The sequence below is a fragment of the Convolutriloba macropyga genome, chromosome 7, assembly GCF_964194025.1.
Source record: "Convolutriloba macropyga chromosome 7, txConMacr16.3, whole genome shotgun sequence".
Classification (NCBI taxonomy): domain Eukaryota; kingdom Metazoa; phylum Xenacoelomorpha; order Acoela; family Convolutidae; genus Convolutriloba; species Convolutriloba macropyga.
The window spans coordinates 29,797,887-29,823,651 of record NC_134474.1 but is presented as its reverse complement, the minus strand read 5'-3'; the positions used below and the strand labels follow the sequence as shown (position 1 = coordinate 29,823,651).

Here is a 25,765-nt window from a genome sequence, read left to right as displayed (position 1 = left end):
ACCCTTAAGAAAAATTTATCTAGGCTACAGCCTCTAAGTTGAATTGCCTCGCCTGTCGTTCAATAGCAATTCTTCCGACATTAGTCGGCTTATGCTTTTATGTCTTTCACGCATTAGAGTCGCTCATCTCTTCACCTCACAAGCTAGAATGACAGAATTTGGGCAACGCGTTTAGTTGTACGCATTTGTTAACGTTTGTTTCATTTATCTATGTTTTTTTTGCTACCTATCAGATATTCTCAAAAAATAGTTTCAGTCCTAGAGACAGTATTTTTAGAGATAATTTTGTTTTAAGGTACGTTGGGAAGAGATAGTGGATTGTCGTCGATGAATCTGAGAGGCTTTGATGGGTCAAGTATACTCGGGGGAGGGGCTGGATCTCAGCACTCCCCAGCTGCATCTGACATCACTCCCCCCAACTCATCTGGCTTCAATAAACCCAAGAGTCCTCACTTTGCTTTCAATCCGCATCAAAGTGAGTTGGTTGGAAACATCGTTTTATACATTAAATTTACTGCATTTAGTTTGAAAAAAAAACGGATTTATTTTTCCTCAGTGCCGTTTTTGGCCTCAGTTGCAAATAATGTGTCTTTATATCGCACTGTTATTTTAAAGGAACTAGGTGCAAGGGGTCTAGCTCCGAAATTTTATCGGTTCAGAAAATGTGGTAGGGGTTCTCAAACATTCACTGTTTAGCTATAACGTAGATTATGATAATTCGCCCTTTAGCGTTAGAATTATGTTCAATTTTTGTGACCTTGTCTGATGTAGTGATAAAGCTGTTAGCTGTTGAGTTTTGTTTAATAGCCGTGAAGCGAGGTTATTGATCACGTGCATCTAAAGCCAGCATCTAAACTTAATCTTAATCTTTTGGTTTTTGAATTGTATTTGGTTAACCTATAAACTTTCTTTTTACGGTTTGTTTTTTGTCTAGAGAAACGTGATAAACGATAAACTGGTAAAGCCCGAGGGCATTAGGTTTTTTGTGAACGGAAGTTTGCGAGGTTTTCCTTCGTTTTCTCGGTTAATTTAAACTTGAACCCCCCTCCCATTTTCTTTAATTGGTCGGCTTAAAGCTCAATTTAGTTGCTACTACCAAAACCAACCCCCCAGTCGTTTGAGAGTACCCCTTAGTCGGTTATATTCAGTAGATATTATTGATTAGCGGTATTCAAGCTAGAATTTTTAGTGGTATTTTCTTAGTTGTGTGATGTTTACCTCGCGTTTTCGTTCCTATAATGTACTAGCTTTGGTGTAATGACTGAAGAGACAATTACAAAAATGCTAATTTAGTGCTATGTGCTAAATCGATGATTTCGATAAATTTCATGACTGTGTGCTGTTCTCATAGAACTGCGTAAGAGTGGTGTTGTAAACTGTGACCCTGCAGTTGTCCAAGGTACAGTATCCCTAGCTACTTGTCTCCTCAACCCAACTCTAAACTCAAACTACTATACTACTACTACTACTGCCATCTGGTTGTCCTCGCTCTTATTGAATGATGTGTTGAATGATGATCAGTTGATTACTTATTTATTTCACCATGATCTTCTTTAGTTAGATGTTCGTCTCTCGTAATCAGTCCGCCCTCTGTTGCACCGTTTGCTCCTCATGCAAATCGCCTTATCACACTCGTAGTAAATAGTCACAAAGGACAATTAATGTCTTCGAACGAAATATAGCTATCGGGCCAGGATCGGGTGAAATCATGTTCGTGAGCAGTATATTTATTAACACGTGTTGATTAGCTTTCGCTGACGCGTTTACCGAAACAAGTCAAAGATAAGTAATTGTTCCGACCCCTCTTGAGGGGGGAGGAACTATATACTCAACTGGGTTTTTTTTTTTTTGTTCAGTCAATTTTGGCCGATCGATATATTCATCGTAGAGAGTTGAGACTGGTATCATTAGAAAGCTTGTCCAGCTTAGAATATGGAATTAAAAAGATTTTTTTGATTTTTCGTTTTTGACAGGGAGATATCGGGGTTTAAACTTTCGAGAAAATAGAGTGAATTCCGTTGATTTCATTCACCTTTTTTCGGAATTTTTTACTAGAATTTCGCCAATTTTGATAAAATTTAATAAAATTTTTCATGAAAATGTTGTTGATTTTATGTTTAAAGACAAAATACATTGTCGGCTATTTTCATTGAATTTGTTTGTCACAAATTCCGGCTAAAAATTTTGCAAAATTCAGACTTTTTCATCAAAAATAGCACAAAATAAGTTTCTTTAGTCCACTCTGATTAAATTTGCAGGAATTGCACAACCAAACACCACTAACACAATCTTTGTAGACTGAAAAGGGGGCTAATTCCACTTCAACTTCCGTTGAGAGTGCTCTGTAAATGAAACTTTGCCGTTTTTGCTAACTTTATTCGTTGATTATCAAAAACGCAGCATTTACTTTTGATTCTTTAACAAACAAAATATCTATATCAATGACATTCCAAAAAATAAATATTCCTAATGAACAATCAAAATTAGCAGGACTAGTTCTGTACCAATCTTGGACCGTTACAGTCCAAAAATAATTTGGATTGTCATCAGCCGGTTTTTTATTAAAAAAAATTCGATCTTTTTTATATTAATTAAATAACAGAACATTTCAAATCAAAGCTCACTAGTGATAGGTCCTATTGGCTTCCTAATTAGCTCGAAATTAATTTATCTAATTGATTGCTTGAAAGCTAATGGTCGTTTTGACTTTTAAAATATTTGAATTTTAAATAAGAAATGGCTTATTGAACTTTGCCTCCATTTTTTCTTACTTTGGTCAACTTGTAGCTTAGTGTCAGCAACCAAAAAGTGCTCCTTCTTTCAGCTGAATTCAAAATCAGTCTTTATTGCGGTTTTACGCCTTAAGTTATGGTGTTCTGGCTTTGATACTAATAGAGTTCACAAATTTTTTTTAATTTTTAGGTATTTGCCCATTTTTCATGTTTTCTAATTTTGTCAATTTACCACGTTATTTTCATTCATATATCATATTTTTTGCGTTCAAAATAACGCACAATTGATGATATTTAAATCCTTAAAGATATAGATTGTGGTTCTTTACCGCTTCGACAATACTTTCTGGAACACTTTAATTGAATTTTTTAAATTTTGTCTTTAACTGTCATTTTTACTTTGTCTTTTTAATCCTATTTAATTTCCTGTACAATGACCCGGTTTGACTGGTTTTTCCTAGAATTGTAGATGAGCCGACGTTCTGATATTAGAAGATAGAAAATGGCTTTCATGACTTTGAAGACAATTGTTCTCCAAAATTTAAAAAAAAAACCTTTCAACTTCGCAATTTTGTTCCTTTTATTGTCTGTTTGTTACCTGGTCACGTTAATTAAAGGTTAAAATTGACATTGTTTTTATTAAGAGATGATTTCAAAAGGGATTGGTGTCGCAAAATCGAATGATTTTAAAGAATTCGTTATGAATTTACTGGCTTCGACATGGGTTTTAAACAAAAAAAAAGTAAAGTAATTTTTGATTTTTGTCATATTTGACGTTCTTTTTGTAATTTTAAGACATGTTCCTGTTAATTGCAGGTCTCGAGGGCTTCCTTTGGAAGAATAAACGAACCTAATCAATTTTTTCATTTTGTAATTAAATGCTTTCATGTCTTGGGAAACAAATTTTTCTCGATAAAAACAGGTTTTACATAATCTTGCTTCTTTTCTTTTTGGTCTAATTGTTACCTAGTTTCATTAATGAGAGGCTACATAATACATTTCAAAGTAAGGTGTCAAAAGAGATTGGTGTGACAAAATCTATTATTTTAAAAGAATTCGTTATGAATTTACTGGCTTCCACACGGGTTTTTCACAAAAAAAAGTAAATGAATTTTTGATTTTTGTTAAAATTGTTGTTTTTTTTTGTAGACGTAAGACATATTCTGGATAATTGCAGGTATCAAGGGCTTCCTTTAGAAGAACAGAAGAACCTATTCAACTTTTTCATTTTGTAATTAATGGCTTTCATGTCTTTTTTTTTCGAAAGAAAACAAGTATTACATAATTTGGCATTTTTTTATTTTCTGTCTAATTGTTGCTTATTTTCATTGATGAGCGGCCAAATAATACAGTACTGGTGTTCCAAGAAGGTGCAATCGAACATATTTTGGGGCCCAAAGACTGGCTTTACGGCTTCAAAAGCATTTTCTGGCAAGTTTTAATTGATTTTTAGTTTGTTGTCTATTTGTTGTTCTTTTTGTAACTGCATGAAAAATTGAATAACAAGTGTTCCTATTTCCCTTCTATAGAAGCATTGGTAATTGTTATGGCATATTTTAGTTGATTCTTAATGTCTTTCTTTACTTTGAAATTAACTGTTCAGCGAATCTAACGTTTCTCTTCTTTTTTGTCTAATTGTTACCAAGCTTTATTATGAACTTGTGAATAACCATTTTTTTCTGGTGAATTACAAGTTATTTTGTTTATTTTCAGTTTTATCTGAGGCTATTTTGACTTTTTTATTTAGTTTTGCTTTTTTAAAACGGAAATAAATTTTTTGATGTAATTATTGTTTGTTGTTGTTATTTGATTTTGCCGTTCGTCTTCGCTCATTTTCTTATTATCGGCATATCTCATCAATCTAATGCATCATTTTTTACTCCACTGAGTTATTTGCTTTGGAGTCTATCTTTTCGTTCATACACCAGTTTTTCTATCTGTTCCTCATTTGGTAGACAATTATGCCAAAATTGTGGATGAGCGGGGTCGGAACCTTATGTGCGATCGCACATTACCGAGCCGCCTTGTTGCTCTCAAAAAAAGTTTGTAGTAGCTTTAAAACAGTTTCAAATGAAACAATTATTTGGGTCCGTTGTATTTTTAGAAAAATTATTTGAAGACCGATTTGTGTTTTAACTGAATTTTGCGCTTTCATTGTTGTCTTTTGCGTGGCCTAAATCACCCTTTCAATTGCGCTCTGAATGGAAGCAGGACTAGACGTGATATCACTGTTCAATTGCTAGCAAACGAATTATGAGTGCTGTTGTTGTATTTGGGTGCGATCTTTTCCATGATCATTGTTTCATTTGACCGATTTGACTTTTCGACTAGAGAAACAAGTTGACCAGTAAATTAAGAAGTCTAGCCTCATTTTCATACCAGTTTTTGTGGTTCTGACACATTTATAGCCGGAATGATTCCACCGGACTGCAGTATAGATTTTCAAGAAGTTTTGCAAGAATTTGTCTAACTTTGGTCGATAGAAGGCGTTTTGTGACAAATTTCTTCAGGTCTCTGACATCATTACCACTCCAATTCAGTTATTTGTTAATTCATTTTCAAAATTTGAGCTTTTTGTTAACTTTAATTTCAGTTTGGGTAACTTTTGCACTTATTTTTACTGGATTCTGCATAAAAATTTAACTAAATTGCGCGCATTATTGTGCCGACTTCATATAATGACAGAAGGAAGTTTTCCCCTTGCTTTATTTTTTGTCAGTTTTGACCCCCCCCCCTCCATGAATTGCTCGGAAGACGTGAGCGGCATCATTGGAAAGACCTTGAGGTGTTGCTTTTTCTGGATTTTGGAAAGGGATTTTTGAATTTTGCTGTTGTTAGAGAGGATATTTAGAAGAAAAAAATTAAGGGGAAACAAACTAGTTCACACAGAATTTTTTGTATGGCTGTCTTTGTATGGTTGTTTTTAATATTTTATCGTGCCGTAGAACGGGTAACAGATGCTAACAATTAATAGTAAATTTCCGATCGATTATGCACGCGCTCCCATAGAGAAGTGGCAATGTAACTTTTTTGAAATTTCAGAAGCGATTTATTTTCTACAATTTTTGATAAATTACATCTTTCATAATAATTGCAAATTTACAAGAGAAAGCCCCGGAGGAATTCAAGTTCGCTTGGCAATTGGAGAAATTTTGCAATGATCCCTATTATGATATACAATAGGAAAGTAGACTGGCAATTTTTACAAATGACTAAGAAATCGTTCTTAATTACTGTAAATTTTATAATGGTATTTTAATTCCTCGTTCATTCGAATTTTTACCAGTAGCTTAAAATATAGAAAAAACAAACCATAAATGTGTTCTCTGTTTTCAGTTGGTGCCATATATATATATATATATATATATATATATATATATATATATATATATATATATATATATATATGTATATATATATATATATATATATATATATATATATATTTATATATATATATATATATATATATATGCATTTTATATATATATATATATATATATATATATGCATTATATATATATATATATATAAGATATTTAAAACAAAATTTTTAAAAGTTCTCGAGGATTCAGACATTTTTTTAATAAAACGTTTTATATGAGCATTAGATTATTATATCCAAGAAAAAGCGAGGAAATTCAGTATTGTGTGGAATCTGCGTCTCTCTAATTAATCTTAACTGCATAAAATTTTTCATACGGTCAGCGATAATCTCGACACCTGGATAGATCGTTGATGGGAACAACAACTATCATTCAATTTATCGTTTTCTAAAACTGTTGCGTTAGGTTTTGCGTTGCCCTCTTATTAATAGCTGCGATAGCGAGCTATTATTTGCCTTCTCTGGGTTTTTTATTCATTCGTCGAGCTTACTTCAGATCTACTTTTGAATTGCTATCGAACGAAGTTCGTAGCAATTTTTGTAAACGTATCGGTCTTTTTGTGCAAATTTCGCTGGACCGTGTTTGCGCTTTTCCTCTAGAACTTGACTTCTCAAATGACTTTCACGCTTCATTTTTGAGTGGTTTCTATTGCTCTCACTCCCAAGTAAAGCTTGTTTCCAAAAAAAATCAATTGCAGCATAGCAAAAGAAGGGCCTGATAGCCGCGTGGGCAGTGCTTCTGGTGAGGGTTCCGGAGGTCCTTGGTTCCAATCCCGGCATGGTCAACTATTTTCCCACCCATAAGGAAAAATATGTCTAGGCTACAGTCCCTGAATTAAATTGAATCGCCTGTTGTTCGAGAGCAATTCTTCCGACATTAATTGGTTTGTTTGTTCTATAATTCATGCGACTTCGACTGAATTCCGTGCGTGACGTCATTTTTCATTATTGGAGCGAATTTTTCGGTTCATTTGCGCGATTAAGTTTTTGGTGACACGTGACCTTAATTGAAGGAGATAAGGTCAAATGAGTATGTCACTCCAAATGAGAATGTTATTGGAGGGCAGTTAATAGAAACAAAAAAATATATATATTTTTAAAATAAATTCTGACATCAGAAATGAGTGAAAAACGAAATTTTTTTTCTTTAGTTGTTTTTTACTACCTTTTGGAAACTGCAGGTGTACAAAGCTATCGCATCTTTTTTCTGGCAATTTGCCTGCTATGTTTTTTTGTGCGTTCATAAGAAAGTTCATATCTAGGCGCTCAAAAGGCCATTTATGCTGCAACTAGTAAACAACCCAAATCTTACAAGCTTAAAGTTAACGAAAAGTTGAACTACCAAAAAAGTATTTTCTACTGCCTTTTTAGTGAATATGGCATGAATAAATCAACGCCAATCATTAGGAGTTTTTGATAGATCGATTTTAAATGGAATTTCGGACTAAATGTGCGAAAGCACAGGTGCGCGAACCTCCTAGATTGGATATAGTGTATTTTAAGCTAAAAATACTATTATTAAAAGTAAATCTAATCCTTTGCGTCGAGGTATCTGGGTTTAACAGACTAGGTTCTTTGAGAGCACTTTTCCAATTGTAATGGATTAATCGAAATATGAACAAAAATCACGCGCATGAATACTGCTTCGCTATCGCTTTTTCGAAGCAATTGATCGCTTTTATTGTAAACTTGGTTTGCTGACTTCTGAACATTTATTATAGCAGCAGCACTCTATGGTAAAATTTTGATTAAATCCAGCACTTTAATTGAATATTGCGTTGAAATACACCTCATTCGCTTGCTTTGTGTCACTTGACTTGTGCGAAGCTTGCTTTGTTCTCAGTGAACAACACGTTCACGGAACAACAACGCCGAGATTCAATACAGATATAGTGTAGTGTATTTACAATAGGTTTTTGGAACATGAATTTTGCATTAGCGTACATACAGTCATTAGAGAGCTGATGCAGGAGCCCATTTTTATAATTTTGGGGGCTTCTTCCGTACGCGTATCTGGGTTTCATCGTCATTTTTCTATTGAAAATTTTGGTATTGCAACCTCGGGCCCGCAATTCGAACTCGTTTGCAAATATGTTGCAGAGGCATGTTGCACAACATTGCTCGATGTGCTAAACAGGCTTTTTGCTTTTTATCCCTCTTGTCCAAAATTGTTCCACGTGCTGTATAACTTGACTTTGATCCAAACACCTTTTCGAGAAATTCACCTTAGCCTTGATCTACCTCTATATACCGCTTTTTCACGCAATAAATTAACCGGAGATTTTGCAAATGATGGAAAACATAAAAGTTAGTGCATATTTAAAGGCAACACTGTTTTGCTGTTAACTTTGCCATCAGTAACATTAGAAACATTATCCGGATCTCAATCTACAAAAGCAGTTGATCTTCCATGTCCTAAAGTATTGGTTTCTCTTTTTCGAAATAGTCAAAGTCGGGGAAACTTAAACCAAGGAGTGTAGTTTTGTTCATTTTTTAAGTTCAACCTGAATTTCATGACTTATTAAGCAGTGTTTTTCAAGTCATGTGTGATCACATTTTCTTGTGCTATTTCAGTTTGTGAAGCTAATATTAAGTAAAAGAATTCACATGCATATTGACTATTATCAGGTTTGTTGGGTTTTCATGATGTATGCTGTATGGTTAATCATTTTTATCAGGTTAGGATACTACATATAAGGATCTTTTCCGGTTGTCCTTTCCGTTTGGCAAGTGGTCTTGCCTATTTATGAGCTTCATATATTACGTAACTGTAACTTACCAGGCACCCAAATGTAAAGACGATGAACTCCATCCAAGTCTCACAAGAAAAAGAAAGTTGTCACCAAATCACATTCATTTTTTCGCTACAAATGCAAACTGTTTAACGCAAATGCAGACTCAATCATAGTTGAACAGACGTGAAATCATATCATATTTTCGAACAGCTGTATTTTAACAGTGAAACTTGGATGGAGTCCGTCAACTTTACATTGGGGTACCCGGTAAGTTACCGTTACGTAATACACTCGTTGTCAATAGTAAACGCACCAAATGCAATTTTACATGTTACACTGCCTGTTTTAGAAGCCATTTTTAGTCAACATAACTTCGGTCATTTCTCTTGATTTTTATATCAATCGAGGCATAATCATCAGAATTTTAATAGATCTACTTTTTGAATAAACTTACAAGCATAGTTACAGAGGAAATTCGGAAATTGGCCAGTTTTCCAAAATGGCCGCTGTATTTTGAGTCCCATGTAAATTCTGCTCATGCCTCCATAGTTTTCTGCATTATTTTGAATTGTGAATTTCACATATTTATGAGCAAGTTGAACAGATTTCACGTGGGACTCAACAGCTGCTTATGGAAAACTGGCCGATTTCTAAATTTTGTCTATAAATATACTTGTCAGTTTATCCAAAAGTAGATCTATTAAAATTATGACTATTATGCCTCAATTGATATGAAAATCAAAAGAAATGGCAGAAGTTATGTTGGCTAAAACTGCTTCTAAAAAGACAATTTACCATGTAAAATTGCATTTTGTGTATTGGTTTTTGACAACGATTGTTTCTGAATTTTATTAGTAGGCATGACCATTAGCCAAGGGGTCAATGTTGTAAAAAATTCCTACAAAATTTGATAGCAAGATGTAGTAATTTTGCGTTAAAAATGAATATTCTTAGAACTAAAGGATGCTAAATTACTTTTGACGTTCAGAATAATATGCAGCCAATAAGCTGGGGGCACAAACGCAAAAGATCCAAATATTAGTATGGAAATGGAGACGATGGAGTAAAACAAAGAGGACAAATTAAAAATTATTAATATTTTTTATGACATTCGATTAGACGGTCACAATGACAGTGTTCTTCTGGCAAAGTTAAAGATATAAATATGATTAATTGCTCTCAAACGAATTTTGCAGTAATTATATTATTTCTGTCGGTCTTTTTTATGCGACTTTCCGCTTGAACGATTTTTCGTCTGACCTGACCCATTTGACTTTTCGTCCTTAAAAACGGGATAAACAAAGGTAGCGCCCAGCGGGCTCAAAAAAGGTAGCACCCAGCGGGCATTAAGTGCTCTTAGATCTTTTCAGCTCTGTTTCAGCTCAAACTGTTCTGGAGACTTATACCTATGGTGTCAAGGGCGGTTCTTAGAGGTTGAAGACCCCTCCACTGTTGACCTCCCCACCCCCTGCGCGCTTTTACCCCTTCCCCAACACCACTGTTGTCTCACCCCATACCCAATGAGTCCCCATTGCAACACCTCACTCCCCGCGTCTAGCTAATGACGTACAACCGTTCGCTAAAAACGCCAATTTATACTAATTTGCAAAATTTTTTCATGCTTTTTAAAATTTTTTGATTTTTTTAGTTTTATCAGCCCCAGGTGTCAATGGCACTCCTCTAGGGTTTGATAATGGGCTACTGCATAGTTTCTAGTGGTTATGGAATGGGTTCAACTTTTAACATCACGAATTTTAGCATTTTTTGACAAGATGTGCAATTTTCAAATTTTTTAAAGTTTATATTTCCTTTCCGGTCTTTTCAGACCCAGGGAACAAAGAATCTCCTTCGGGGTTCGATAATGAGCTACGGAAAAAATTTTGATGAGCATGAAATTGTTTTCAACTTTTTAAATTTCACAAATTTTAGCAAGTTTCTGATAAAACTTCCCTTTTTTCATGTAATTTGAAAATTTTTGTAGTTTTTTAGGTTTTCTCATCCTCAAGAACAAAGGAAACTGCTTTAGGTTTTGATCATGGGTTTTTATATAGTTTCCAGATGTAATTGAATCTCTTTCAAGAATTTAACATCACGAATTTTAGCATTTTTTGACAAAACTTGCATTTTTTTTAAATTTTTCTGAAGTCATTGTACAGGTTTTTTGGACCTCAGGGGGGAGCAAACCTCAGTTAGCGTTTGATAATAAGTTACTGGCAATTTTTTCTTGGCCATGGTTAGTTTTTAACTTTTCAATATCACAAAATTTTTTATAAATTTTTAAATAAATTTCGTATTTTCAAGTTTGAATTTTTTGTCTTTAAGTTTTTCCGGCCCCAAGAGCCACGGAACCTCCTGCAGGGTTTGATAATACATTACTTCATTCTTTGGAATGTTCTGGAATTTTTCAAGATTATAATATTGCGAATATAAGCGATTTTAAAAAAAATTATATTTGCTGTTTCAAATTTTTTAAATCTTTTTGATTTGTTTCCGGCACCAGGGGCCCTATTACCTTCTCAAAGGTTTGATACTAAGCTGCTGCGTAGTTTCTAATTTTAATGGATTGTTGATCAATATTTATATTACTGGCCGACGAAATTTTTCAAGTCTTGTAGATGGGTTAATTGAAAGAACTGCAGAGACAAAAAAATGGTTTTTAATTTTCTTTTTTTGCGAAATCTGGAACCTTTTTTTAAATGTTGCATTTTTCAGTTTTTGTATGATTTAGTTAATAACAAGGTTAGAAAACTAGAAGTTGCAGAATCGAATCCCAGCATGGAAAATGTTCCTAGCTCTCTCTCTCTCTCTCTCTCTCTCTCTCTGTGGGTTAGGGTTTCTTCCCTCTGTTTCTCGTTCACGTTTTATCTCTCCCACTCTCTCTCTCTCTCTCTCTCTCTCTATCTTTGTTGATTCCGCACTTCAGCTGCTGTTATGACACGTAAAGTCTTCATCCGTTTTCCTCATTCGTCGAGTTATAGTAGAAATGTTTCTATCTTAAATGACTAAAAAAGCACTTTCTAGGAAATCATCGTTAATTGCTCTCAAAATCAGTTTGTAGCAAATATAATCCTGTTTGTCTCTTTTTTGCAATTTTTCGCTTGACTTATTTTTCGTCTGACCCATTTGACTTTTCGTCTTCAGAAACGGGATAAAGAGGTAGCGCCCAGTGGGCATTGAGTTCTGTTAGTCTTTCAGCCCACTACCCTCCAAGAATGGGGTTCACAGAAACTTTTTTGGAGACATACTTTTGGTTTGAAGGGCGGTTCTGATGGGAATTGATCCCATACCCCCATCCATTGCCCCCACATCAGTTCCCTTGATCCATTTTCCACTCTCGCTGCGGTGCACCCCCGCTCCACTCACCTTACGGCCCTTCAATTAAGCTAAAGCTAGCCTTACTAAGCCGTGGTTGGCTACTGAGGCAGCCAACCGTTGGTGGGTCGTTAGAGAGCAATTCGGCCGACGTTATTTGGTTATGTTTGTTTAATTGCTCTCAAACGAAGTTTGTAGCAATCATATTAGTTCTGTCGATCTTTTTTTATGCGATTTTTCGCCTTACCCATTTTTTGTCTGACGATTTTGACTTTTCGTCCTCAAAAGCGGGATAAACAGGTAGCCCCCAGTGGGCATTAAGTTCTCCTAGAGTCTTTCAGCGCTGTTTCAGAGCAAACTGTTTTGGAGATACTTATACTTATGGTGTGAGGGCCGTTCTTAGAGATTTAAGACACCCCCACTGTTGACCCCCCCCCATGCCCCCACACCCCCCACCGCACTGTTGCCCTCACCCCAGTGTTGCACCCCGAATCAGCCTCGGGTGCACCCCCCCCCCCTTCCCGTGGCTAGCTACTGACGAACAACCGCGTTCTAAAAACGCAAATTTATAGTTTTTTGCAATTTTTTTCAAGCTTTTTGAAAATTTTTGTTTTTTTTTAATTTTTATCAGCCCTAGGTGTCAAGGAACCTCCTTTAGGTTTTAAAAATAGATTACTGCGGAGTTTTTGGTGGTATTGTAATGGTTTCAACATTTCACCATCACGAATTTTAGCATTTTTTTGACAAAACGTGCAATTTTTTTTCAAATCTTTTGACATTTTTTCCCCTTATTTTGGTCTTTCCAGACCCAGGGGCCAGAAAAAAAGATCCTATGGGGTTTGATAATAAATTATTGACGATTTTTTAATGGTAATGGAATGTTAATTTTTCAATTTTTTATTGTCACAATTTTACGCATTTTTTTGATAAAACTTGCTTTTTTCAAGTTTTTAAAATTTTTTCTTTTTTTATCTTTTTTCTGCCTTAAAATTTAAGGAACATCCTCTAGGGTTTGAAAATAGGTTTGTAATTAATTTTTGGATTGAATGGAACGTCTTGTAATTTTTTAAAATCACGAATTTTTGCATATTTTTGATATTTTTTATCTTTTTCCAATTTTTTAACATGTATAGTCATTATTCAGGTTTTTTGAGCCTCAAGGGTCAAAAAAGCCTCTGTTAGGGTTTGATAATAAGTGATTGGAACATTTTTGTTGTTCATGAGTTAATTTTCAACTTTTTAATATGTTTTAGCAATTTTTAAATTTAAGCAATTTTTAAAAAATATTTGCAATTTTTTCATAATGTTGAATTTTTTCCGGCAACAGAGGCCCTGGGACCTCCTCCAAGGTTTAATAATTTACTGCTGCATAGTTTCAAGAGGTAATGGGACTGTGATCAACATTTTTTAATAGTCCAGTTTTAGTAATATTTAAAAACTTTAAAACTTTTAGTTTTAAAGTCATAAAATTTAAACTTTTCAAATTTTTGGAAAATTTTTATGTTCCAAGCGTATGGATCCTTATGAGCCAGTAAAACTATTTCAGGTTTGAAACAGGGATACTGGATAGTCTCTTAAGACAATGAAATGGTTCTTCAGATATTAATGTCTTGAATTTTAATAAGATTTTGTTAAAATTCGCAATTTCCAATTTTTTTCAATATTTTTTTGTCTTTCTGAGTTTAACGACTATTAATGGCCAACGAAACTTTTAAAGTCTCGCAGATGGGTTACTTGACAGAACTTTCGAGACAAAAAATGGTTTTGATTTTTTTATTGCGGAGTTCAAAACTTTTTAATTTTGCCTTTTTCGGTTTTTTTTTCTACATGATTTATTTATTAACAAGGTTAGAAAACTAGAAGTTGCGGTGTCAAATCAATCATGGAAGACATTCCTGTCTCTTTTTCTCTTTTTCGGTTGGGGTTCCTTTCCTTCTCTTTCTCGTTCACGTTTTATCTCTCTCTCTCTCTCTCTCTCTCTCTCTCTGTTGATTCCGCACTTCAGCTGCTGTTATGTGGCGTAATGTCACCATCTCTGATCCTCAGTATCAATGAGTTATAGTTGACATGTTTTTTTAATCTTAAATGATCTAACAGGCGCTTTTAGGAAAACTTGTTAATTGATCTCAAAAGCAATTTGTAGCAAATATATTAAACCTGTTTGTCTTTTATGCAATTTTTCGGTTGGCCGACTTTTCGACGGACTCATTTGTCTTTCGTATTCAGAAACGGGATAAAGAGGTAGCGCCCTGAGGACGCTAAACCGTGGCTAGCTGTTGACAAAGGCAACCGCTCGCCGGTCGTTTGAGAGCAATTCGCCCGACGTTAGTCGGTTATGTTTATTTATTTAGTTAAGTTCTTCGGGCTTTGTGTTAATGGAAGCAACTGGAAATCACAACCAAATAACTCAATTGCATTTGCCTCATGAATTTCGGGACATGATTGAGCATGAAATTAGCGAACGCTAAGAGGCGGCCATTATATCAAATGTTTGCCTTTTCACTTGCACTGATGTTGAAACAAATTTGGGCTCCTTGTTATTGGTCATTTCTCAGTCAACACTATTCGCAGTGCTTAACTAATTAACTGAGTGTTGTGATGATATGCTGGATGTACTTTAGGCGCCGTGGTGTTCAATCACGCTGACAGCGTCAAAGAGAACCACGCAATGAAGCCACAATTCTCACCAGCTTCTACCGAACCAGGTCAGTGATAGTTGATTGTGATTACTTAACGGCCGATATTTTTTGAGCTCATCTTAATATTTTTAATGTATTTCCTGTGCTCGTCGGGAATAAGATGTCTGTTTGCGTAATTGCATGTAAACAAGTTAATACGACGTTTCGTTTTTTCTGTAGATCCCTTTATTTTTCTAAGTATCAAAGAAATAATTCTGTTTAGTTGCTCTAGAACCAAGTTTGAGGCAATTATTGTAAACATCTTTTTATGCAAAATTTTTGCTTGAACGTTTTTGCGCTTTTGTTTTAGAGCATTCTTTGGCTTCTTCAGTGAGTTTTTCACGGTTGCGTCCTTCATTTTTGAGTGATTAATTGTTCTCAAACAAATCAATTATATCAGTCCCGTAGTCTTACGACTCGAAGAGGAGTATGGGTGGAGCGCCTTTTTAATTGCTCTCGAATGAGAAGCATATATTGTATGCGTGTCTTTATGTAAATTTTTTGCTTCACCGTTTTGCGCTTTTCTTCCAGAATAATCGTTGACTTCTCAAGTGAATTTTTCACGCACGTCTTGATTTTTGAGTGATTTCAATTGCTCTCACTTCGAAGTAAATCTTGTTGCTAATATAAATTTGGTTATAGCATTGTAAAAACAAGGGCTTGATAGCCGAGTGGTTAATACCTCAGTCGGCGTTAGAATCCTACCTTCGGTTGATGTTTTCGCACCCGTAAAGAAAAATTTATCTAGACTACAGCCTCTGAATTGAATTGCGCCGCCTGTCATTCGAGAGAAATTTTTTAGACGTTAGTCGGTTTGTTTTAATTTGCTCTCGAACGAAATTTGGAGCGACTATTGTAAACTTGTATGTATTTTGCCCAATTTTTGGTTGATCGTTTTCTTCCAGAACATCTTTCGATTTCAATTCTTGAGTAGTCACGCTCATCTTCTTGATTTTGTGCTTGACCTAAATTCCTCTTATTGAGAAATTATGTCGGGGTTGCTAAAACAACGTCAGCGTTTGTAAACTGAGAGAGAATAAAAGACTGATAGCCGGGTGATGAGTGCTTCAGTCTAGGAAGGCGGATGTCGGCGGGTTCGAATTCCTTCCTAGACTTTTTTTGCACCCACGAAAAATTCTTCTTTGCTGCAGCTGCCTCTGAGTTAAATTTATCCGCCTGTTGTTCGAGATCAATTTACCCGAAGTTAGTCGGTTTTATATTCCGTTCTATTTGGCTTGTACGTATTAAATAGGCTTTTTTTATAGATAGTGATTTTACTTTTGGACGTTTCTATTGGTAGATTTGTTCTGGCAGTGTTTAACCGGCAGTTTTTATATTGTTTTGGTTATCAGGTTTGGTAGTTTAGAAGTTTTTGAAATTATTTCCGGATTTGTGCTAGTTTTTATTGATTAACAACTTTCTGCTATTTCAAACCGTTTCTTGTGAGTGAATAAAAAGTCTGTTTGCATAATCGTATGTAAACAAGTTAATGCGACTTTTCGTTTTTCTGTAGATGTTTATTTCTCTAAGTAGCAAAGAAATAATCCTAGGTGTTTAGTGTGTTTAGATGCTCTCGAACGAAGTTCGAGGCAATTATTGCAAACATGTTTGATGCAAAAATTTTTGCTTGATCGTTTTAGCGCTTTTGGAGAACTTTTTTTTGACTTCGCAAGTTACTTTCTCATGCTTCTTTCTTTCTTTTTTGAGTTATCTCAATTGCTCTCATTCCGAGGTAAAGTTCGTTGCTAAGGTAAAAGCGATTGTAGCAGAGGAGACCGCAAGAGCATGATAGCCGAGTGGCGAATGCTTCTGTTCGAGGGCTCCGGCGGTCGCGGGTTCGAATCGCAGCCTGTTCGGATGTTTTTTGCATCCATAAACAAAATTTTATCAAGGCTACAGCACTTGGATTAATTTTCCCTGCCCGTAGTTCGAGAGCAACTTGTCAGACGTTAGGCGGTTTATGTTTGATTGATAATGCTTTGAGGTGTATTTAAACACGATATAATTGTCAATTGTGCATGTGAAAACGAAATGTGTAGGTCAAACAGGTGAACGAAGTGATGAGCAGAGCGAGTGGTGTTAAGTTCATATCAGATTTTGAGAGAGAGCGAGAAAAGTTGGTGTGAAAAAGTTTTTGCTATGCGAGCAAAAACTGTTGATCACCTGCGGCTTTTTCAAAGCAATTTTTTTTAGGTGTTAACTCAAACTTTTCCGCCAGAGGTATTTTTCTCAATTATCTATATTAGTAATAGCTTGTTTCACTATCTGAAGCAAATATATTGCAGATTGACTTTTGAGCTATTTTTGTTTACCATTTTGCCTTGTGTTAAGATTTTAGCTGTTTTTAATTCAATTTTTATAGCATTTGGGTAGTTGTTTATGTGAAATTAGTTGTAATAGCAGTTTTTAATTGCTCTCAAACGAGGTTTGTAGCAATTATATTAGTCCTGTCGGTCTTTTTTATGCGATTTTTCGCTTGACCAATTTTTCGTCTGATGCTTTTGACTTTTCGTCCTCAAAAACGGGATAAACAGGTAGCGCCCAGCGGGCATTAAGTGCTCTTAGAGCCTTCAGCTCTGTTTCAGCTGAAACTGCTCTAGAGACTTATACTTACGGTTTGAAGGGCGGTTCTTAGAGGTTGAGACCCCTCCCCCCCTGACACTAAAGGGCTAGACATGGAATTTTTCACTGAAATAAAGTATACACGTTTTTCGTTCTCCGCATTGCTGTTGTAGTTTAATTTTTCTCAACTGCGAATTGGATGGGTGACTGATCTAGTCCGACCTGCAGTAGTCCTCTCGTCTAACTAAAAATTCTTGTTAAAATACAACGTTCACTTACCAAGAATTGCAATGTAAAGTTGATGAAGTTGTCACAAGATGTCATATTTTCCGTTTTGTTCAAATATATCTCAGTTTGCACTTTTGTTAAACATTAGAGAGAAGATGTGAATAAATTGTGATCTTGTGACAACTTTCTTGCAACTTGGATCTAGATAATCAATTTTTCATTGGGATTTCTGTTAAGTGAACGTTGCGTTTTGCGTAAGTGAAGGAGAACTAATAAAGGGGAACAATTGTCTGAAATTTGTTTTCCAAATTTGATTTTAAAGTGGATTTATATTGCCTCAAAAATTGAATTTTTACATCGTGAAAGTAGGGGTGCTAACTTCTGTCGCTCAGTCTACAAATTGCTTAGACTCTTTGTTCTTTGCATTTTTTATTGTTGTTTAACTTTTCTCGACCAAATATGGGGTGGATGACTGATATAGCTGTAGATGTATTTATAATTGTTTTGAAAATAGTGGTTGAAAAGTTGCATTTTAGCTATTTGTAGAGAATTTTTTGAAGTATATTTTTTGGTTTTGCGCAATGTCATCTCGGATTTCTCCTTGTGAACCCATGTGTGACTTTTCGTCCTCAAAATCTGGAGGGCGTCAGGTGACTGAGGAGCTCTCTTAGAGACTTAGGCCTTACTAATCTCTAATTATATGTAAGAACAAAATTTTAGTGGCCCGTGGGACTTAGTGCCCTGCCACGAGGGCGCTTGCGCCCGAGTGCTTGGCATGAGACCCGATGGGACTAGGATTTTGTTCCAACTTGTTTTGAAAACCAAAGGATGCGAAAGTGTTGAATTTCATTTGGAATTGAAGTCAAGAGTAGAATTGTGCAGATTAGCGAAAGAAAAGTTTTCTTAAAAATATACAGGGTTTGAATTAAACCAAACGTCACCGTCTCCAATAGCGAAGCAGCCGATTATATATAGTGGTTTCATTCAAGTGTCAAAAGTTGAATTTCTAACTAATTCTAGTTTTCTAAATTAGGACTGTTTAAGGCAAGACTTTTACTTCTTTACGTCTAAGTTTATTCTTTCGAACTAAGCTCCCTGCCTCGAAGTTTTAGTGACCGATGAAATCAAATCCTGTATTCTCTAAATATGTGAATAACCAAAATTGTTTTGAGGAGTTACTTTCATGGTGTGAAGACGGTTCCTAAATGTTTGACCCCCTGAGTCATACCCTCCCCCCACTCGACCCACCCCCCCCCCCCCCCCAAAAAAAAGGACCCCCCCTCCCCCAACACACCCCCGTCCACCCTCCTCCACCTGGCGATTTGAACCCCCTCTCTTCCAGCCCTCCCAACCCTATCCAAGCCCCCCCCCCGCAATCAATCGCTTGACCCCCTTGCACTGCCCCCACACCATGCTAGCGTCCCTAAGCCCCAGCTGGCTATCGAAGCCCGCGCCCGGTCTTGTTCTATGTTGCTCTCATTCTGAAGTAAAGTTCGTTGCTAATAAAATCGATTGTGATCGAAGATGAATCAAAGCCATTGAAGGTTGTGGAACTTTGTGGTTACGGGTTCGAACCCCTGTGATGCTGGATTTCTGCAAACACAAAAAAAAATTAAGCAACACCCCACTAAATGAAACAGCCCGGCCTGTAGTTCGAGAGCAATGAGCAATTCGTCCGACGTTAGCCGGTTTATATTAGTCAATTGTATTGCTGACAACTTACCTTTATTTCTTGAATTGATGAGGAAATGTTTTTGTAATCAGTGGAGTGAGAATTGAAGCAAAGATAACGAGTAGAAAAATATAGAGAATTTCTTTGATGACCTCAAATTGTGTTTATTGCTCTCGCGCGAAGTTTGAATTATTATATTGGCGAGTCCTGTGGTCTTCCCACAATCTTTTATTATGCGGTAACTTGGGGGGGGGGGGGGGTGCAAAACTCTATGAACAAGTATTACTCACCGGATGCTCTTCCATTTATCGATCGTTTCTCATTGAAAAATCGTATCTTAATCATCTTTTGTTCAGGACATTTCACCTACCCGATAGTTAGCCCTGGAGGTATCAAAAAACCACCCCCGGTACCCCCACGTATACCTTTGTCTCTAAACAACGAGCTGACACCACACAAGTCAGCCAGCAATGAGTACGATGTCGCGCCCACGGCCGCACCAATTTTAACATCAAAACCAAGTATCTCCTCACCTGAGAAAATTCCCCCTCGGACGCCCCTAAACCCTTCTTTCACCCCTCCATCATCCGCAACCATGCCTCGTGGGTCAATTGAGTCCACGAAGTTCCCGTTCTTTGCGAAGGGTGGTTCTGTCACGTCATTCAATGACACTAACTCCCTCGACCACAGTCCAGGAATCGTGCATCACAGCTCAAGAGTATCTATGTATGACCCAGTGTCCAGTACTCAAGACTTAATGGATGATCATCGCATGCATAATATTAAGATGTTCAAATCGCCAATGCCACCGCCAAGATTGACACCACGGAGATCTGATCTGGGTTCTGTTTCATCCACAGCGACAATTGAGAGTTTGGGCAATACTACCACCCCTCCGCCAGAAATTCCAGCAAAGACTTACAAGTTCCCAGCCATGCCTGCCTCCTAATTTATTGAATTAATATAATACAAAACAATTGACACCTTTTCAAACTTGAAAAAAACTACTAAATTTGTTAAACAATATTCTATTCTATTTTCTTTGATAAAATGACCTTAATCGCCTATGAGCATCTATTTTTATCCTCATTACATATATTTTCTATTGATTGATAGCCAACGTGAAAATTGATATTTTCTAGCTTTTCTTTGCCACCAAGTTAAAAACATTGTCAATGATTTCAAGATTCTTTCTAGTACCGTTTGTTTGGAGTTTCATTTCTGCAGAACTGTTCGTATTGTGAAATTAGGAAAGCCAATCATTAATGGATTGGTGTAACGTTGATTTGATTGATTGATTTGGTGCTATAGCTTGTTCGTTTTTAAAATTACATTTAAATCGAGTATCGTCAATTGAATATTTTGATATGTTTTTTCTACAGCGCATTAGGAAAACCTTCAGATTTGTGACCTTCAATGCGCCATTACAAACGTCTGATGGTACCAAAAGAATTTACCGGCAAAGGATATGGCTCACGCTGACGTAGTTCATAACACTCGTACAACTTCACAAAAAATGATACAGTATTGCTAGCAAAACTAGCGCAAAATACAAGTCCTAGAGGTAAATGTGAGCAAATGCTACTTCCTTAAATTGAATGACCTTATCCCAGAGAATTTTTTAAAGTTGTCACTTTGATCATTGCAAAAAATTCTTAAGCAGCTAAAAATCAATAACAAACTGCTACTGGACACTTTTCTGAAATCTTTTTTCCGACCCCACTTGGGGGAGGAACTATATACTCAAATGGTTTTTTGTTCAGACAATTTTGGCCGATCGATACATTCATCGTAGAAAAATGTGAGTGGTATCATTAAAAAGCTCGTCCAGCGTAGAATTCAAAACTAGAAAGATTTTCATTAATTTCGTTTTTTCGAGGCTAGAAGTTTTGTAAGACCACGGGATATTTGGCAAGATTTTGCTCACTTGTAGTGTAATTTTTCAATTTAAGATTTTATAAAAATATCAATTCAAAATTAAATTTCACGCCACAAAATGAATCAATCTTGAGTTCCTAATAGACGAAAGGCGATGAAAAGACTAGTTCTGGTCTCATACGGAAGTTAACTATCAAAATAATTCGAATAATATTTGAGAGCTCTTTATAGAAAACATCGTATTTTTTTGTTTTCTTTAGTCCAGTAGAGACTAGTCACTTTGCATATCGAGGCTAATGACAAACCTGGTTTACGGTCATATGAAGCCCAATGATCAAAAAATGTTCGTTTTCAAGGAATCGCTCTTGTTTTTTTTTTGGCTTCGACACGTATCGCAATTTTACATGAAGTTTTGGTTTTCTTTTTGAGGTTTTACTGAGTATTTGGAGTTGTATTGCATAGAGTCGCTAACTAACAGTGCAATAGTTTTCATGATAAGCATTAAGAGATCCTATCTAGAGCGTTGAGTGGACAGCTAATGGCTGTAAAGACTTTAAAACTGATTTTGCGATAAATTTTTTCAACATTAACCGATCGTGCAATAACAGGACGCCCTTCCTTTCGACGGCAACCAAAGTTAATCTGGTTAGCGGTTTTATCTTCTAACTATTTGTTATATGACTTCAAAATTTAAAAAAATTGAAACTTTCGTATTATTGGTTTGTGTTGAAAGCTTTTCACATTATCTTAAAATTGGTGTCATCCATTGGTTTAGAGAAGACGTTCAATGAATCATCGCTAAAGATTTCAGAAAGAAAGCTTATGGTTTATAACTGGCTTCGACTCTATTCTCATTTTTCTGCAGAATTGTTGATTTTTGCCTGGAATTTTTGTTGTTTCCATTGTAATACGGTTTATTGTGATGTCTTAATGGTTACCTATGCTTGAAAAATGTCTATGTTCTCCAATTGAGACATAACTGAGCGTTTCTATTGGCTTCCGTTGAAAGCTATTGAATTTAATTGCTGTTAAGACTTTAAAAAGATTTTTCGAGAAGTTCTTTTAACATTAATCGATCTGAAACTTTTTATCGTAATTTTGCTTCCTTCTAGAATCTTAACACTTTATCGTAATATTGATATTTTCATTGGCTTAGAGAAGACGTTTAATGGATTAGACATACAGATTTCAGAGAAAAGCTCATAGTTTAAACAGCTTCGACACTTTATCGCTTTTTTCTAAATAGTTTTTGGATTTTGCCTGTATTTGTTTTTTATAGTCAGTGACTTATTGTAATTTCCAATTGTTGACGTATAAACAAAAAAACGCTTTTCCGTCTCATCGAGTACTAACATAGCGTATTCATTAGCTTCCGTTGACAGCTATTGAGTTGAAGGGCGCTGCTACTATGGTTTCCTAAGAATTTTCGTGGCTTTAATTTATTTGTTCATGTCCGTTCCTTAAGTGGACTCAAAAAGTTAAAAAGAAGAATTCCATTTCTAAAATTAATTGGAAGTACAAAACTTTTCACTGAAATTTAAATTTTTTATTGGCCTCGACACATTTCTCGCTCAATTTTTTTTTTGCTGAATTTGCTGTTTTTGCCTGTTCCTTTTATTCTTTAGGTAGCCGTAAAATGCTGACCGGTCTCATAAGTTTGTAATTGGGGATTGAATGGAAAATTTTCCTGAAGCAGTAAGTTTTTAGCGACTATGTTTAAGATTTCTAATGATTTTTCAATTTTTTTCTGTTTTTGTTCTTTTCGTTAACTTGTAACTTATTCTCATCATTTAGAGGTCTCATGCAATTCCTTGTATTTGAAAAGTTACAAATTCATTGATTTTTTGAAGTAACTGATGTTTTGTTTGTAGGACATGCCTTTTCATAAAAAATTATGTGACTGGTGCATTTGTGTTTCTTTTTCTCTTCCATTAGCACAATCGCGTAATAACAGATCCCAATGATTTTCAAATGTGGCCCACCTTATTTATTCATTCGGTATAATTTTAGTTGAATTACTGTAAAAAGAAATTCCTAAAAAAATTACATGATGATCAGATAATAGCTAATGGTTTTAATGACTTCACTAATTTGTGTTTTCGCAATGCTTGTAATTTGTTGTTCGTAATTTCTTGAGTTTTTCTGCATCTTTTGTCCGTTCCCATGGCCTAGTCTAACCAAAGTCAGGTCCCATTGGTTTCATTTGGTTTTGTTTTTTCATATATGAAGATTTAATTGGTTAAAAGCTAATGATTTTTAAAGACTTTTGAAATTATTTGGTTTAAAAAATTTTGGTTTCTGCCTCATTATTTCTTTTTTCTGTCGACTTGTTACCTAGTCTCAACAAACAATCCCATCTGCTGTGTAGTTAAAAAAATTAATTTATGTAGTTATTGTTTTGTCTGATTGTATTTTGACGTGCTTTCTAGGTGCTTTTATATCAGTTTTTGCAGTGAAATTTTTGTTTTTGCTTAATTTTTGTTGTTGTTTTTTCTTGTAGTATTTTTAATAGCGAATCTTGTTGTAATAAGGCACGCCATGGTTTAATTCAATTAATAGTTTAGTTGTGCAACGATTTTTTTAATACTCAAACATCTGTTTTGATGATCTCTTTGTCAAAAATGTTAGTCAGAAGACAGTTAAGTCAAAATGTAGATGAGCGCGGGTCCGAACATCATGTGCAAACGCACATTACCGAGCCTCCTTGTTTTTATAGCTGCAAAGCTGCAAGCTGATTGGAGTTATATTGCGATGCTCTTGGTTTTTTCACGACTGGAAGAGGAGTTTTGGCTTCCTTAAGATTTTTTTTAACGGAAGTACTATTCGTTCAGAAGTTGTTTTGACCTAAAAACGAAAGTGAGTAAAATTGCAGTATGAACCAGTTTTCTCTGAGCGAGAGATGTTTATTGGTCTTGGGCTGCGTTTAGTAAAAGACTTTTTGACTTTGAAAAGTATTTTTTGACAGAATGGCACATATAGATAACCGTTTTTAGCAGTTTTTTCGTCTAAATTGCCCAGTTTTTTTGCAAAAAATAGAATGATTTCAGCTTTTTCTTAGATTTTCGTCATTTCTTTGAATTACAATTGATTTCATTAACCGTAAGGCAATACTGATTTTGCTAGAAAGTCTTTTCCAAAATTGTTACTGATTACTATTTATTGCAATTTTTTTGTGGCCTTGGTATTATTTTTGAACTCTTTGCCTTTGATTATTATTCTGTTGCTTATGGTTTTTCTATTAATTAAATTTTTGAATTAGTTTTCACTCATGATTTCTATCATATATAGAACAAAAAAGCAATAGTTGTTGTTTTTGTCCTAATTGCAGTGATTAATTGCTCTTGAGCGAAGTTCATAGTAGTTTTTTAAACGTGTTGGACGTTTTTCATTCGATTTTTTCTCTTGACCATTTTGCGTATTTCGTCCAGAACATTGTTTGACTTCTCAAGTGACTTTTTCACGCTTTCGTTCTTCATTTGGAGTTATCTCTATCACTCTCACTCCGAAGTAAAGCTTGTTGCTAATATAAAGTTGGCTGCAGCAAAGCAGGAATAATTGCCAAATAGCACATTCGGCAGTTCATATGGTTATGAAAGGGGAGGACAATGGTTCGAATCCCGGTGGGGTAAAATGTTTTTCCGCCCGCCTGTCGTTCGAGAGCAACTCTTCCGACATTAGTCGGTTTATGTTTAGAAATCTAATTGTACTGGTTTTCTGATTCTTTAGCATTCTTTAAATTTGATCATTCTTTTTGAAGAAGTTAACTTAATTTCTTAGATTATTATCTGCCGTTTGCTTTCGCGATCTTTTAGAAACTAGAATCGTGACTTTTTAGGGCAAATAATAGCCCTGTCTGCTTTTTGAGCTTATCAGCATTTTGACCATCCTAATTATTTCGGATTTATTTGAACGTTACCAAAGGTTTTCAATAATCTAAGATCTTGCTGCTTTTTCTTTCTCTTGGTGACTGTGGTTCATTTTCTGAATGACTTCTTCCTCTCAATTAAGTCGTTTGCGCGCGTGATGTCATTTCTCACTCTCTTTAGCAAAAGTTTTTTGGGTGATTAGATTTTGATCACAAGTGACTTACCTCACTCAATAAAATGACTTTTGCACTTTAAAAATCAAGTTTAGCTTGAATTGGTCTAAGGTCAAAGGAGCTCATATGTACAATGAAGGTCCCTAGTAAAAGGCTTCTGCGGAATGAATTTTAACAAGCTTTATTAATTTATCGCTAAATGTTTTTTACCTTGCTTTCTGAGCGGCCTCGATTTTTTTCAATTTAGATCTATCTCTGTTTCTATCTCTACTGTACGGCACGCAGGTCTTTTCTTTTGCAGCTATTCCGGCTATGTTTTTCCAATTTGAGTAGTATAAAAACCATTACGTTGAATCATCCCGTGTAACTAATCTACTTTTTATAAAGGGCTTGCAGTAAGTGACTCGTTGTGAGTCCGTGGTGGTATTACAAGTGTCTACAGGTAATTACGTGCAATCCCAGGTTGAGGTGCCATCCGGAAGTGAACTCTGATCAGACCAAGTCCAACGCACACGGTGTGTTCCCAGACCAAAATTACAGGGTC

General features: G+C 35.5%; 1 protein-coding gene across 3 annotated transcripts in view; it reads left to right on the top strand.

The window, feature by feature from the left end:
- Positions 1–20,675, top strand: part of LOC142342761 (son of sevenless homolog 1-like) — a 129,502-nt gene extending 108,827 nt beyond the window's left edge. The window contains exons 21-24 of one of the 3 annotated variants that reach the window (XM_075394303.1): positions 296–475; positions 7,839–7,853; positions 14,786–14,869; positions 19,661–20,675. In XM_075394303.1, coding sequence (XP_075250418.1) covers positions 296–475; positions 7,839–7,853; positions 14,786–14,869; positions 19,661–20,253 — 872 coding nt within the window. In that variant the 3' untranslated portion in view covers positions 20,254–20,675. Of the gene's footprint in view, positions 1–295; positions 476–1,351; positions 1,400–7,838; positions 7,854–14,785; positions 14,870–19,660 lie in introns of all 3 variants that reach the window. The other 2 variants (XM_075394302.1, XM_075394304.1) reach the window with 2 other exon arrangements.
- Positions 20,676–25,765: the final 5,090 nt, after the last annotated feature.